Here is a 16163-nt window from a genome sequence, read left to right as displayed (position 1 = left end):
TCAAATTACTCACACGTGGACTAAATGAAAAACTCAAAACCAAATCCATAAGATAGAAAAAGTTTAGAAAAGGTACGAAATAGTGTTTTTAACTTGTTGGAAATGGTAAGAGCTCCCATTATCAAACGCTGGATGAGTGTAGTCTGGGTAACTTGAATAAAAATATTTAATAAAGGCTTGTTTTTCATGGATCTATGAGCCGTATCTACTGAACTGTGTGTCGTACAATGATATGATTTTGCAGGTACCATCGTTGGCATATGTAGATACTGTCTACAAAACGAGTTACGAATAGAGTTTGTAGTAAAGAAACAATAATTTGAATCGTCCTACTTGTTGCTGAAATTTTACTGCATCAACAGCGGAAATCTATTAAGTGGTAAGCTTCTTCCTTTTCATTATTTTGCGGGGAGTGGCAGCGAGGAAGAGTTTCGAAAAGATTAGAAATGGTGAGTAAAGGTCACTGGATGTCACCAAGTATTCTCATCCTCAACTACTGGACGAATGTAATCGGGATAATCTGAGCGCCAGGAGTTACACTGCCTCGAGAGATATATACAGTTTCTAACTTTAATACAATTGAAAGAAAACAGCCCTCGGTCACTATTTTTAACGAATTAACCGGGTCTCAACACTGCTAGGAGTGTCTTCCTCAGAATTTAAATCAAAGAATCGTCTGTAACATGGTCACAGAATTATGAGTAAAAACCTATGATACAGAGTATAAGTACAGAATCATCGTGAAAGACTGGCAGTACTTATATGTCATTTATAAAATAATAAATATGCCAAAAGGGCATTAGTTACAAAGATATTTAAGATAAAAAATTGCGATGGCGAGCCGCTAAGGGATGCTCATTACTTACGCGGTTACAGGTTACAAACGGACCGTTTGTTGATTCTGTACTTATATACTGTGACCATGTTATAGACCATTCTTTGATTTAAATTCTGAGGAAGACAACGCTAGAAGGCTGTATTCTTTCAGTTGTAAATATTCACGGTCTCTGAACGTGCAGCCATGTACAAAATTTTGCTAACTTTAATACTTGGTTTTCTCTGTTAATCCCTCAAAGTAAGATTATACCTCTTAATTAGCTGGATTATAACAGCATTTTAAATTTTTAAATTCAGTCAATTCTCGTAAGAAATACCGAAAATCAAATTTTTGTGGCCCCTCTAAGCCATTAAGCAGATAATGTGTAACCGCTATGAGTGACTTTTTAGCAATGTGGATAGTCTTCATTGTAAGTGAGATAAATGTTTTACTAAAGATGAACCCGAAGTGGTATCGTATTACTAAGATGTGTAACTATTATTTACTTTACTATTCATAACCATTTACGGCCCAATTACACCTGTTTGCAACAATAATTACTGTTTTACACATTACAATTTCACTGTCGATACAACTGTCCAAAATGTATCAAAATGCAAAGTGTTAGAAATACAAAGTGGTCCATTGATAGTTACCCGGCCAAATATCTAACGAAATAAGCATCAAACGGAAAAACTACAAAGAACGAAACTCGTTTAGCTTGAAGGGGGAAACCAGATGGCGCTATGGTTGGCCCACTAGATGGTGCTGCCATAGGTCAAACGGATATCAACTTTTGTTAGCAAGGAACCCCCATTTTTATTACATATTCGTGTAGTACGTAAAGAAATACGAATGTTTTAGTTGGACCACTTTTTTCGCTTTGTGATAGGTGGCACTGTAATAGTCACAAACGTGTAAGTATGTGGTATCACGTAACATTCTGCCAGTGCGGAAGGTATTTGCTTCGTGCTACATTACCCGTGTTAAAATGGACCGTTTACCAATTACGGAAAAGGTGGATGTCGTGTTGATGTATGGTTATTGTCACTAGGGTCACTATGTATGCTGCTCGGTATCCCGGACGACATCATCCAAGTGTCCGGACCGTTCGCCGGATAGTTACGTTATTTAAGGAAACAGACAGTGTTCAGGCACATGTGAAACGTCATTCACGACCTGCAACAAATTATGATGCCCAAGTGGGTGTTTTAGTTGCTGTCGCGGCTCATCCGCACATCAGTAGCAGACGAATTGCGCGAGAATCGGGAATCAAAAACGTCGGTGTTGAGAATGCTACATCAACATCGATTGCACCCGTACCATATTTCTATGCACCAGGAATTGCATGGCGACGACTTTGAACGTCGTGTGCAATTCTGTCACTGGGCACAAGAGAAATTATGGGACGATGACAGAATTTTTGCACGCGCTCTATTTAGCGACGAAGCGTCATTCACCAACAGCGCTAACGTAAACCGGCATAATATGCACTATTGGGCAACGGAAAATCCACGATGCTTGCGACAAGTGGAACATCAGCGACCTTTGCAGGTTAATGTGTAGTGCGTCATTATGGGAGGAAGAATAATTGGCCCCATTTTATCGATGGAAATCTAAATGGTACAATGTATGCTGATTTCCTACGCAATGTTCTACCGATGTTAGTACAGGATGTTTCATTTCATGACAGAATGGCGATGTACTTCCAACATGATGGATGTTCGGCACATAGCTCGCGTGCAGTTGAAGCGGTATTGAATAGCATATTTCATGACGGATGGATTGGTCGTCGAAGCACCATACCATGGCCCGCACGTTCACCGGATCTGACGTCCCCAGATTTCTTTCTGTGGGGAAAGTTGAAGACTATTTGTTATCATGATCCACCGACAACGCCTGTCAACATGCGTCAGCGCATTGTCAATGCATGTGCGAACATTACGGAAAGCGAACTACCCGCTGTTGAGAGAAATGTGGTTACACGTACTGCCAAATGCATTGAGGTTGACGGACATCATTTTGAACGTTTATTGCATTAATGTGGTATTTGCAGGTAATCACGCTGTAACAGCTAGCGTTCTCAGAAATGATAAGTTCACAAAGGTACATGTATCACATTGGAACAACCGGAATAAAATGTTCAGACGTACCTACGTTCTGCATTTTTATTTAAGAAACCTACCTGTTACCAACTGTTCGTCTGAAAATGTGAGCCATATGTTTGTGACCATTACAGTGCCATCTATCACAAAGCGAAAATACTTGTCGAAGTAAAACATTGATATTTCTTTACGTACTACACGAATATGTAATAAAAAATGGGGGTTTCTATTTAAAAATAAACGTAGTTGATATCCGTTTGACTTATGGCAGCGCCATGTAACGGGCCAACCATAGCGCCATCTGGTCTCCCCCTTCAAGCTAGACAAGTTTCGTTCTTTGTAGTTCTTTCGTTTGACACTTATTTAGTGAGATATTTGGCTCGGTCACGATCAATGGACCACCCTGTATAAATCAACGAACATGTGTTATGAGTTTGAGCTTTGTAACTGTATTAAGTAGCGGGTCATAGTGTAGTTTAGAGTGAAGAGCGTTCCAGTACCGCCCTCAGAAAATACTGTAATTCCGAGAAAGCTTATGTTTCCGATACTATCCATTTTCCTCCTATGTACTGGCCAGGCCACAAGAGCTGAGCGGAGCCGAGAGAGAGGGGGAGAGAGAGAGAGAGAGATTGAGAGGTGGGGGCGCAGTGGAGTGGAAGGGAGCGGCCAGTGTTGTGATAATTCGGTAACGCGATATGAGCGGCCCCAGCATAATGCTGGCCACCTGTCAATAGCAGCGCGGAGCGTAGGGAAGCAGCAGCGAGGCTAGTGCAGCCACGGCCGGGCCGTCTGGACAGGAGCGGCTAGCGTCCGAGGCCGCCCCCGCCGCCCGGGGAAAGAGACGCTGCGGTATACAACAACACAGTTAGGAAAACTCGAGTTGGTTAATTATCTCCCCGCATGTAACATCAAAGCGGTTTTAGCAGGAGCCGGTGGCTGCCGCCGCCGCTACAACACTAACTCGGCGTGTTAGGTTTACAATGGCCGCGTCGGCGGTGGCGGCGCCCAGCCCCGGCGCCCGGCGGGCGTACACTCAGGTGCAGGCGCCATGCCCCTACCCTCTCTGCAGGGCTCCTCTCTCTGTGTGCGTCTGGCCAGCTCCGCATTTCCTCCCACTGTCCGCGGCGCGCGCTTTGAACACTTGCCGCGCCGCTGCCGGGCTGAGCGCGCCACCGGCCGGCCGCCCCTTCTGTTTTATTAGCGTTTCTCGCTCCGGCCGTTCCTTAAATGAGATACATTTCGCGGTCCAGTCGGATTACTGTCACGTGACCAACAAGTTTTTCGCAGTCGGGTTGTTATACTTGCGAAATGCATGTAATCCGGAGACAAGACACAAGTCAGATTCGATTACCGCCATTCCTCGTAGAACTACGACACCAGAAATCAAGAGGAACTGAAATCTTAGATGAAACGAATCGAATGTGAATTCGTGCCACGACTTCGCAGGTACACTACTGGCCGTTAAAATTGCTACACCAAGAAGAAATCCAGGTGATAAACGGGTATTCGTTGGACAAATATATTATATTAGAACTGACATGTGGTTACATTTTCATGCAATTTGGGTGCATAGATCCTGAGGAATCAGTACCCAGAACAACCACCTCTGATATGCATGGGCATTCAGTCAAACAGAGCTTGGATGGCGTGTACAGCTACAGCTGCCCATGCAGCTTTAACACGATAATCGTAAAATGCGTTTTAGACAGGTACGTGCCGAGTAAAACTGTGAGGGACGGGACAAACCCACCGTGGTTCAACAACAAAATTAGGAAACTACTGCGAAAGCAAAGAGAGCTTTACTCTAAATTTAAACGCAGCCAAAACCTCTCAGACAAACAGAAGCTAAACGATGTCAAAGTTAGCGTAAGGAGGGCTATGCGTGAAGCGTTCAGTGAATTCGAAAGTAAAATTCTATGTACCGACTTGACAGAAAATCCTAGGAAGTTCTGGTCTTACGTTAAATCAGTAAGTGGCTCGAAACAGCATATCCAGACACTCCGGGATGATGATGACATTGAAACAGAGGATGACACGCGTAAAGCTGAAATACTAAACACCTTTTTCCAAAGCTGTTTCACAGAGGAAGACCGCACTGCAGTTCCTTCTCTAAATCCTCGCACAAACGAAAAAATGGCTGACATCGAAATAAGTGTCCTAGGAATAGAAAAGCAACTGGAATCACTCAACAGAGGAAAGTCCACTGGACCTGACGGGATACCAATTCGATTCTACACAGAGTACGCGAAAGAACTTGCCCCCCTTCTAACAGCCGTGTACCGCAAGTCTCTAGAGGAACGGAAGGTTCCAAATGATTGGAAAAGAGCACAGGTAGTCCCAGTCTTCAAGAAGGGACGTCGAGCAGATGCGCAAAACTATAGACCTATATCTCTGACGTCGATCTGTTGTAGAATTTTAGAACATGTTTTTTGCTCGAGTATCATGTCGTTTTTGGAAACCCAGAATCTACTATGTAGGAATCAACATGGATTCCGGAAACAGCGATCGTGTGAGACCCAACTCGCTTTGTTTGTTCATGAGACCCAGAAAATATTAGATACAGGCTCCCAGGTAGATGCTATTTTTCTTGACTTCCGGAAGGCGTTCGATACAGTTCCGCACTGTCGCCTGATAAACAAAATAAGAGCCTACGGAATATCAGACCAGCTGTGTGGCTGGATTGAAGAGTTTTTAGCAAACATAACACAGCATGTTGTTATCAATGGAGAGACGTCTACAGACGTTAAAGGAACCTCTGGCGTGCCACAGGGGTGTGTTATGGGACCATTGCTTTTCACAATATATATAAATAACCTAGTAGATAGTGTCGGAAGTCTCATGCGGCTTTTCGCGGATGATGCTGTAGTATACAGAGAAGTTGCAGCATCAGAAAATTGTAGCGAAATGCAGGAAGATCTGCAGCGGATAGGCACTTGGTGCAGGGAGTGGCAACTGACCCTTAACGTAGACAAATGTAATGTATTGCGAATACACAGAAAGAAGGGTCCTTTATTGTATGATTATATGATAGCGGAACAAACATTGGTAGCAGTTACTTCTGTAAAATATCTAGGAGTATGCGTGCGGAACGATTTGAAGTGGAATGATCATATAAAATTAATTGTTGGTAAGGCGGGTACCAGGTTGAGATTCATTGGGAGAGTCCTTAGAAAATGTAGTCCATCAACAAAGGAGGTGGCTTACAAAACACTCGTTCGACCTATACTTGAGTATTGCTCATCAGTGTGGGATCAGTACCAGATCGGGTTGACGGAGGAGATAGAGAAGATCCAAAGAAGAGCGGCGCGTTTCGTCACAGGGTTATTTGGTAACCGTGATAGCGTTACCGAGATGTTTAACGAACTCAAGTGGCAGACTCTGCAAGAGAGGCGCTCTGCATCGCGGTGTAGCTTGCTCGCCAGGTTTCGAGAGGGTGCGTTTCTGGATGAGGTATCGAATATATTGCTTCCCTCTACGTATACCTCCCGAGGAGATCACGAATGTAAAATTAGAGAGATTCGAGCGCGCACGGAGGCTTTCAGACAGTCGTTCTTCCCGCGAACCATACGCGACTGGAACAGGAAAGGGAGGTAATGACAGTGACACGTAAAGTGCCCTCCGCCACACACCGTTGGGTGGCTTGCGGAGTATAAATGTAGATGTAGATGTAGATACCACAGTTCATCAAGAGTGTTATGACGAGCCAGTTGCTCCGCAGCCGTTGACCAGACGTTTTCAATTGGTGAGAGATCTGGAGAATGTGCTGGCCAGGGCAGCAGTTTAACATTTTTTGTATCCAGAGAGGCCCGTACAGGACCAGCAACATGCGGTTGCGCATTATCCTGCTGAAATCTAGGGTTTCGCAGGGATCGAATGAAGTGTAGAGCGACGGGTGTTAACACATCTGAAATGTAACGTCCACTGTTCAAAAAGCCGTCAATGCGAACAAGGGGTGACCGAGACGTGTAACCAATGGCACCCCATACCATCACGCCGGGTGATACGCTATTATGGCGATGACGAATACACCCTTCCAATGTGCGTTCACCCCGATGTCGCCAAACATGGATGCGACCATCATGATGCTGTAAACAAAACCTGGATTCAACCGAAAAATTACGTTTTGCCATTCGTGCACCCAGGTTCGTCGTTGAGTACGCCATCGCAGGTGCTCCTGCCTGTGATGCAGCGTCAAGGGTAACCGCAGCCATGGTCTCCGAGCAGATAGTCCATACTGCTGCAAACGTCGTCGAACTGTTCGTGCAGATGGTTGTTGTATTGCAAACGTCCCCATCTGTTGACTCAGGGATCGAGACGTGGCTGCACGATCCGTTACAGCCACGCAGATAACATGCCTGTCATCTCGACTACTAGTGATACGAGGCCGTTGCGATCCAGTACGGCGTTCCGTATTACCCTCCTGAACCCACCGATTCCATATTCTGCTAACAGTCATTGGATCTCGACCAACGCGAGCAGCAATGTCGCGATACGATAAACTGCAATCGCGATAGGCTACAACCCGACATTTATCAAAGTCGGAAACGCGATGGTACGCATTTCTCCTCCTTACACAAGGCATCACAACAACGTTTCACCAGACAACGCCGGTCAACTGCTGTTTGTGTATGAGAAATCGGATGGAAACTTTCCTCGTGTCAGCACGTTGTAGGTGGCGCCACCGGCGCCAACCTTGTGTGAAGGCTCTGAAAAGCTAATCATTTCCGTATCACAGCATCTTCTTCCAGTCGGTTGAATTTCGCGTCTGTAGCACGTCATCTTCGTGGTGTAGCAATTTTAATGGCCAGTAGTTTAGACACTCCACTTACTGAAAGAATTCGACAGCACCTCCCATTGACTAATCCGTGATGCCCTTGCCACCGACTCAGCTAAAAGTGCATGACACCATTATAGAGCGGAGGAACTTGACAGATCCACCCGCAACGGATCCCGACCTGATAATACCGAAGTAAAATCTGTTATCATAGAGGCCTTAGAAAGTACCAAGCCTAGACAAAGTGGCAACCAAGAAGTGAAAAATCTCCCGCATAAACCACTGGTTCCTTTGATGGGAATATGCAGAGATCTGTAAAAATTAAAGACGAAAGTCACTTTCCCATTATGTCTTACCGCCAAGTAGCACAGCTGGATGTCGATTCGTAATGGGTCCGTGGACATTACAAAATGGGGGAAAAGGTTCTAAACTGGGTGTCTGATCACCAAGGACGGCAGTGCTTGCTCCGCGACGTGTTCCCAGGTTGGTCATTAGGTTGGTAAGGAGTTCTTGTGGTAGGATTTTCCATTCCTCCACCAGCGCTGTTGACAATTGGTGGATATTCGTTCATCCACACAGTCGTGCTACAAAACGTCTACCAAACGGATCCCACACAAGCTCGATGGAATTTAAGTGGAGAGAATGGTCAGACCAGTCCTTTCGCCTAACACCCTCTCGTTGCAAGAACTCCCCACCCGCACTGTTCGAAGCTGTCGCACTTTTAACCCATAAAAATGAAACCAGGGCCGAATGCACCCCTAAAAAGACTCAAGTGGAGAAGGAGTGCAGTGTCACAATATCGTTAATCGGTGAGTGTACCGTGTCCAAAGATGTGGAGATCAGTACGCATATGCAGCATTATGCCTCCTGTAACGCCCCAAGGACAGAAAACACAATTCACAAACTTTTTGGAAACTTAAAGTAGGGATTTATATTAAAAATGAAGAAATTCCTCCAGCTGCGTTTAAGGTGTCGATTTTATTTTGGCACCTAGTTTCATCGTTGTAACAACGTCATCTTCAGGCTCATACACTTGTTGACGTCTACTGCGTGCGGCTGATACTAGAAGTCAGTGGTTGACCACTGTCGCCTCAAGAACCAGTATTTTTTTCCAGAATGTTGGGTGCGTCACTAACACCTACTCCTGTCAAAGCATGTACCTTTCCTTCTGATTCACCCTGTATATGTGAGAGATAACCCGACCAAGAATGATCTTATCCTCACGCAGTTCGACGATGATACTGCGGCTTTCACAAGTGGACGAAGTTATACGGTGAATATTAGGAGACTGAAAAACTGCCAGAATTGTAAAGATGGTGCGAAACGACGACGTTGAACTGATCCCACAGAAAAGTTCCGTTATCTACTGCACAAAAGAGGCCTACACTCGTAACACATCTCCTGCTACTCGGTTATCAAACAGAATGAGGGAGGACAGCCACGTACCTTGGCGTAATTGTTTAGTAAATATTCTTTCGGGGCATGGGTGTTATGATCTCTGTAATATCCCCGCCCCCCTCCACAGACACAGACACACTTATTGCATGTAGAGCTGATTGCGAATACGAGTGCACAGACGGTTCCACTGTGGAGGGAGGGGGGAGGGGACAGGGTGTGGTGAGTAGGAGCTGTCTGGATGTAAATGAAGAAGTGCAAGATGTACCCAGAAAGTAGCTCTCCCATCCCGCCACGAAATGGCACATCAAAAACTGAAAAATAGGAACTGTGCATATGCGCGAGATATTTTTTGTTTTGCGCAGCCGTGGGAGATAGCTGGCAATTTCCGACTAGACGCGCAACATTGCCACTGTGGCAGCTGAAAACAGGGGTTGTAGAAGTTTCTTCCGACAAATATGGCGTCAGATCTGCGCCAACATTGCCTGAAAGCTGGCAGTTGCTATGGTAATCATAAAACATCCAGCGGCGGAAGACGCAACCCGACGATGCAGACGGGAGGGCTGGACAGGTAGGAACAGGCAAAGCAAGCGTCTGGGAGGAATAGCGTTGCATGTTGGTGGTGGGGGTGGGGGGGGAGCAGGGAGGGTAGACAGTAGGCACCTGCCGTGTCCCGCGTCCACAAAGGGCAGGCAGAGGCAGCGCCAACACGCCGGCGGCGGCGTGCAGAGCCGGGGCCCTCTGAGAGCCAGTAGCTGCTCTGCTAGCAGGCGCAGGCGCCGGCGGGCGCCCTGTCCCGCGCTGCACACGCTGGCTGCCTGCTACACAAGGCAGGGTCGCAGAACATCGCCACTACCCTCGGCAAGGCCCCACTACTGCCCAAAGCCGATACCAGGCGTAATTTCTGCACCTACCTGACAAATATTAGTCAGTCCCACTAAAAGAGAGCAGTGGTCACTTTAGAGTGCTGTAGTTGCTGCAGGACTGGTACTGGGCGGTGGTGTATACGCAGTGATTCAGCAGACGCACCTACGGGTTTTATGCAAAGCTCGACACCTTCAAATACGACGAACGGGAGTTTTATATTTTCCAAAGTATTAGTCGTACAGAAAAATTGAACAGCATCTTTATGTGGGAAATTTAAATGGTTCAAATGGCTCTGAGCACTATGGGACTTAACATCTCACGTCATCAGTCTCCTAGAACTTAGAACTACGTAAACCTAACTAAGGACATCACACACATCCATGCCCGAGGCAGGATTCGAACCTGCGACCATAGCGGTCGCGCGGTTCCAGACTGAGGCGCCTAGAACCGTTCGGCCACAACGGCCGGCGGGAAATTTAATGTAATTAAATTTAGCACTGGGATACGTTTTCGCTACAGGCCATATTTTTCGAATTATTAAAAAATACCTACAAAAGTGACCTTCAAACGCGTTTTTATTGAATAACTTGAAAACTGTGGCCTCCAGCGAAACGTATCCCAGTGCACGAACAAAAATGTTCATGTTCATTTTCTCTAGGACTAATAGTTTGCGTATGGCGAGTGAGAGAATTCGAAGATCTCGCACATGCCTTTTGGAGGTGTTGCGGGTTGCATAAAACCCACAGATAGGGGCAATAGAATCGTCCTGTAAGTGACAATGGTATGCAATCAACGCAATAAGATTGGTCTACGTGGAAACGGGACAGTATGGCAGAAAGCAGCTGTTGTAGTTTAACAACCAATTGCCATACCTTGAGCGAGATTGCCGGATTTATCGGTGTGCTGTACTCTCCAATTCATTTACAAGGAATGCCGTACCACTCGCAGCCATGTAACACGATGTAAGAACAGAGATCTTAAAAGGTGCTGACTGACAGGGAATTATTACAGTATGATGCCTTCTCATTGACAGTTTCAAATCCAACAGATAAGGCTGCTATTGGTGAATGAAGACCCATTCCAACCACTATCCGAGTGGACTCTTCCAAGGAAATTCCATGAAATTAACATTTTTGACTCGTGGGCCTTGCGAAACGCGGTTGCTAACAGTATCATATAAGGCTACACTTCTACAACGGAATAGTCAGCACAGAAACTACCCACTAGATGATTGGAGGCGTCTAGTGTGGTTCGACAGGTCACGATTCATCTCTTTTCAAATAACGCAATGTGTTGAGTACACCAACAGCCGAATGAGTGTTGTAGGTTGTGAAGACTATATCAGGCTGTGAGCAGTTCTGTGAGGTTTCAGGAAGGGAGGTGTGTGAGGGACTTTGGACAGAGATTTGGGTCCGCTTATTGATGTTACCATGAACCTTGAGTAGAAATGAGACCTTTAGGCTGCAGTATGTAGGTCAGGCTGGAGTAATTCTGTGACGTTTTGTTGTTTTTGTTGTTGTTGTTGCTGCTGCTGCTGCTGCTTCTGTTGTTACTGATGTTGTTGTGTTGGTGGGGCTGTTTCGCAGTTTCATACAATGGCTTGGTCCCACTCATTCAGGTTATGGTGAATGTCAACGAGAATCTTTATTTCAGCGTTTTCGGTGACAGCTGTTGCTCCCTTCTCATTCATCTTCATGATGAGTATGCTTTCTACAATGCTGTCTTCCACAGATGACAACAACTGTATTCAAATGGCTATATGCATACGCTTCTGGTCTGACAAGCACCTACGCACCCTATCGCCCCTCGGGCGCCCCGCTAGATCACCAAACCTTAACGCCATAAAAATATTTGGGACTCTTTAGAACAGTGGATGCACCATAGCTGTCCGTATCCCTGCAATCTCTTACTCTATTGGATGTAATCATTAATGAGCGGTTACAGCCAGATATGGCATACCTGAAGAAACTTGTTGACTGTCTCCCTTGCCAAATTGAGGTCATCTTTAAGGATAGAAAGGGAATAACATTTTAACATGCCAGCTCGGAGTGACTGTTTTTCTTCTTCGGTGTACTCCTAAAGCGCACAGTATGTGGATGTTACGTGGTGGAATTTGGTGGATCAGTGTGTGTCAAAACCCGCTCGATGACAACTGAATCCCTTTATTACTTTCCAACACTTCATATTAATAGCGCATGGCCACATTGGCGGCCAGTGGAATGGGGCTTAGAGATCCGGAAACCTAATCCCAGCTTGGCGGCGTCTGTAGCTGGGGAACATTTGGTTGTTCGGTGGCTAGGAGGCTCTCACTTCGACACCCAGCCTATGAATGGTACGACTGGACCCCCTGGAAGGCGATCCTGTCACGATAACCAGTGACAGACGGTGACTCAATGACTTGCCGATTCGATGACCTGCCTGGCCGATTGAACAGTATTTCTATGCACCAAATCGGTTTCGTTGCTTCTGCAAATAATGTGGGCTACCAACACAAGTACAAGGATAGCGTACCAATAGGGACAAGAAAGGACGCATGAAGGGCGCCAAAACAGAAATAACAATCATCCATTTATTGCACCATTATACACACACATCATGTTATGTGAGACATTATAATTGTCATACTCAAATCTATGACACACAATATGTATCAGGAAGGGGACACACAATGGACTTTAAGAAATTACAATGGCACATCAACTCCGCTATGGCAAACAGTGTGCATAATGAAGGCCGCACAATTTTACCAACGTAAGAAATTAAAACAATACTAGCATAAAATTAACTAAATTGCCTTGAAGGAAATGTTCATGAGAAGAACACGACGGGGCCGCAAGGGAGGAGGCAACACAATACTTAACTCAGTTGCACTAAAACAAACAACGGACACCAGGCCACGCCGACAACGGACACGTAAGGCACGCAACTACACTCTCCGTTGCGGTTCCGCGCGTTCCACCCAAGTAATAGATACCTGAAACATTTCAATACTGGGAACAGTACACCAGTGATCAGCAAATTAAAAACAAACAATAACATGACACAAAAATACAATAATTTAAGAAAATCACATCATATGAGTATGAGCTTAAGGTCTTTCGGTAATTAACAGATTACGAAACAGGTAAAGGGGCATGTGTCACTATTAAATCTTGCGTAATTACACTACTAAATTTCTCAGTACCCAATTTGCAATTAACGCAACAAGAATTAAAACATTTAAATGATAATGTTACTTTAAAATAATAATAAAATTATTTCATACAAAAGAGGACCAAGAATGGCCCGATCAGTACTCCCCAGTGAAGCAGTTCACACAAATGGTACTCCACGGCTCCGAGCACACAGCCCCATACAAAATGCAACACAACCACAGCGACCCGGCGTACTACTAGAACCAACAGGCAGTAAACCAAAATCGTACTAAGCCAAAACAAGGACCGACCTTCAAAATAACGAGACCTAGCCCGGGCCCGATAACAGATCAAATGCCTGGAAATCCATAGGAAACCTCAGCCAACTTAATACCAAAACAACAAGTTATGAACAATATGCAAAACACAAGACCTCTCAGTCCAAAGGCTTCCGTTTAGTCACGAAGGTGGCTCCGACCCGCCTGCTGAGGTGTCAAACGTCGTACGGAGTGCCGAATCAAGCTTAACCTTCGTTGACGGAAAGCGGAAGCACCACAAGACAAAATAAACTCCAATCTAACTGCGCAAGGCAAAGTCTAAAGAGTGCCACTCGAAGACTATGCACTTGAAAATCGAACATAAAGCACCCAGACTACCGTGCCGCTGATGACGCACTTCCATCACCAGCGTCTAGTAGAGTACGGAGAGCAGCGTAGCCCATAGATATACATCCAAGGGACGGTAAACGAGGATAGCAATCCCAGCGACGGAGAGACAGGAGGACGAAATGACATCCCGCCGCACATAGAAGGTATTTCAAACTCAGGCTCGATAAACTACAACAGACGAGATGTTGCTCCCCTTGCGAATCAAGTTAAACGGCACACCACGCCGCTGTCCACACTATTAACCGTAAAATCACGGTCCGGTCTTCCCATCGGGCCCCACTCGGCTTCCAGACGCAAACAACCCCAGCCGAGCCGAACTGTCTTCACGCCAAGGCAGCCACCTCTTCATTCCTCACACGCCTCCAGCTAAGCGCCGGCCAGCGATCACACACGGAAACAACCGCCTAACGCCAAAGCGCCATCTGAGTGAAAAATCGGCACTGGGATCGATACGGACTTCGAAATAAGCGCCGGCCGGAGTGGCCGTGCGGTTCGAGGAGCTCCAGTCTGGAGCCGGGCGACCGCTACGGTCGCAGGTTCGAATCCTGCCTCGGGCTTGGATGTGTGTGATGTCCTTAGGTTAGTTAGGTTTAATTAGGTTCTAAGTTCTAGGCGACCGATGACCTCAGAAGTTAAGTCGCATAGTGCTCAGAGCCATTTGAACAATTTTTTTTGGAAATAAGCGAGCACCGTAACACAAATGTCACGTACGGCGCGGGCCAAAGTGTACCTGTTTTTGGTAAGTAGCGAGCACTGACTACTGGCAGTCAGAACGGCATCCCCCAGCGGACACTGTGGCATAATGCTGCCCCAGGGTATTACTACGTGTCCTTTTTACGACGTCGAGTGCTGTTGCCTGAACTCGCGGCGTTATAGAGCGTTGATCTTTTGCTGCATCTCTGAGTTAGAGCTGACCGCTTTCGAATTGCTTCTCGCCGCTGATCGTTGTGATGGTAAAGTCGACGACCGGTTTTGGAAGAGGGGGGAAAAAAATAAAGCGTCAGATACCCGAGAAGCGAGGCTGACACGGTGGGGCTGCGTTTTAACCGTGGCCTCTGTGGCGCCTGGCTGCCATCTGGGACAAAGGGAAGCGGTGTGTGCCGGCCTCGGGCTACCGGCAACCGCCTACTGGCTCCCAGTTGCTGCCCGCTACTGCCTGCCCCGAGGCTCGGCGGCCGGGCCAAAGGCGTAGCCAGTCAGCCAGCTGAGTCCCGGCGGCGAGACTTTGTCAGCTACAGACCGGCCCAGGCCCGTATCATGCCCTGTGTAATGCGCTGATCTTTTGTTGTGTTAGGACCGCGCCGGCTTCAAGCGCGCCCTCACATACAGATACACTCGCTGACATGGACATATACGCGCGCAGAGGCGCCGCTCGCCGGCCGCTGAACAAATCCTGTTTATTAAGTTAGCCTCCCCCCCTCCAGTAATGGCAAAACCTCCGCGAGCGCAGCCGACCGGGCCCTTTTGTAGTCTCTCTCTCTCTCTCTCTCTCTCTCTCTCTCTCTCTCTCTCGGGGAAGGCCGGGCGGGCAAAGGTATAATTAATTGCCTCGGGGTCAATTTGGCAGAAAAGGCTTCCTCTGTTATTACGGCATAGTTGTATTAAAGTTTAGTGCACGCCGCCTCGCAAAAGACGGCGCCTCGTCTGCGCTCTCCCTCCCCCCCTTGTCTCACCCCCTCCACCCCTAACACACCGTCGACCACCCCGGGGCGCCGCCATCTCCGCAGTGCGCATGCGCGAGCGTCCGTCCGCTCTCTCTCTCTCTCTCTCTCTCTCTCTCTCTCTCTCGGGCGCGCACACGGGCAGGCATTAAGAGTTTAGCCCCGCGCGCCGTATAATTGAATGTGCATGCCGGCACCTGTATTAATTAAATCCACTGTCTGTCTAATGGAGGGGGCAGTCGTATAATGTCCTTCCTGGCCGGCGCAAACGCCTGCTCAGAACTAATCGCGTAATGCGTGATGAATCTGCCGTTCCAATTACTTTTATCATTATTGTCGCCCGACCCATCCGGGGTCCGGGTCGCAGCAGCGGAGTCGCCGTCATCGCGACGCGCCGCACCGCACGCCATCGCATCGCGCGCGCATTGCGCAGGTATAATTACCTCCACGGCCTCTGTTGTGGCGAATAACTTGGCGGCGGCGGCGGCGGCGGCGGAAGCAGCGCTAAACAAGAGGAACAGCCGCGGCACGGGCCCTCTTAACCGGTTTAATTTAATTACGGCCGCTGCTGCTTCCTCCAGCTGAATCAAAAGAACAGCCTCGCGTTTCTATTCTCTCACTCGCGTTCGCTGGAATGCCATTTCACGGCCAGCTGAAGAAATGAAAATGTTTTGCTTGCGAAATAATTACAGGTGACCAGGAAATGAAAGACAGTAGTGTCAGACAGCTCTTCTAGGTAATA

At 47.0% G+C, this 16163-nt stretch overlaps 1 protein-coding gene across 1 annotated transcript in view; it reads left to right on the top strand.

Annotated features, from left to right (window-relative positions):
* LOC124798839 (LIM/homeobox protein Lhx3-like) overlaps positions 1 to 15102 on the top strand; it is a 556731-nt gene extending 541629 nt beyond the window's left edge. The window contains exons 5-6 of the mRNA XM_047262370.1: positions 3849 to 3959; positions 15055 to 15102. Coding sequence (XP_047118326.1) covers positions 3849 to 3959; positions 15055 to 15102 — 159 coding nt within the window. The remainder of the gene's footprint in view (positions 1 to 3848; positions 3960 to 15054) is intronic.
* The last annotated feature ends 1061 nt before the right edge of the window (positions 15103 to 16163 follow it).

The sequence above is a fragment of the Schistocerca piceifrons genome, chromosome 5 (assembly GCF_021461385.2).
Source record: "Schistocerca piceifrons isolate TAMUIC-IGC-003096 chromosome 5, iqSchPice1.1, whole genome shotgun sequence".
In the NCBI taxonomy this organism is placed as follows: Eukaryota; Metazoa; Arthropoda; class Insecta; order Orthoptera; family Acrididae; genus Schistocerca; species Schistocerca piceifrons.
This window is presented reverse-complemented; position numbering and strand designations above follow the sequence as displayed.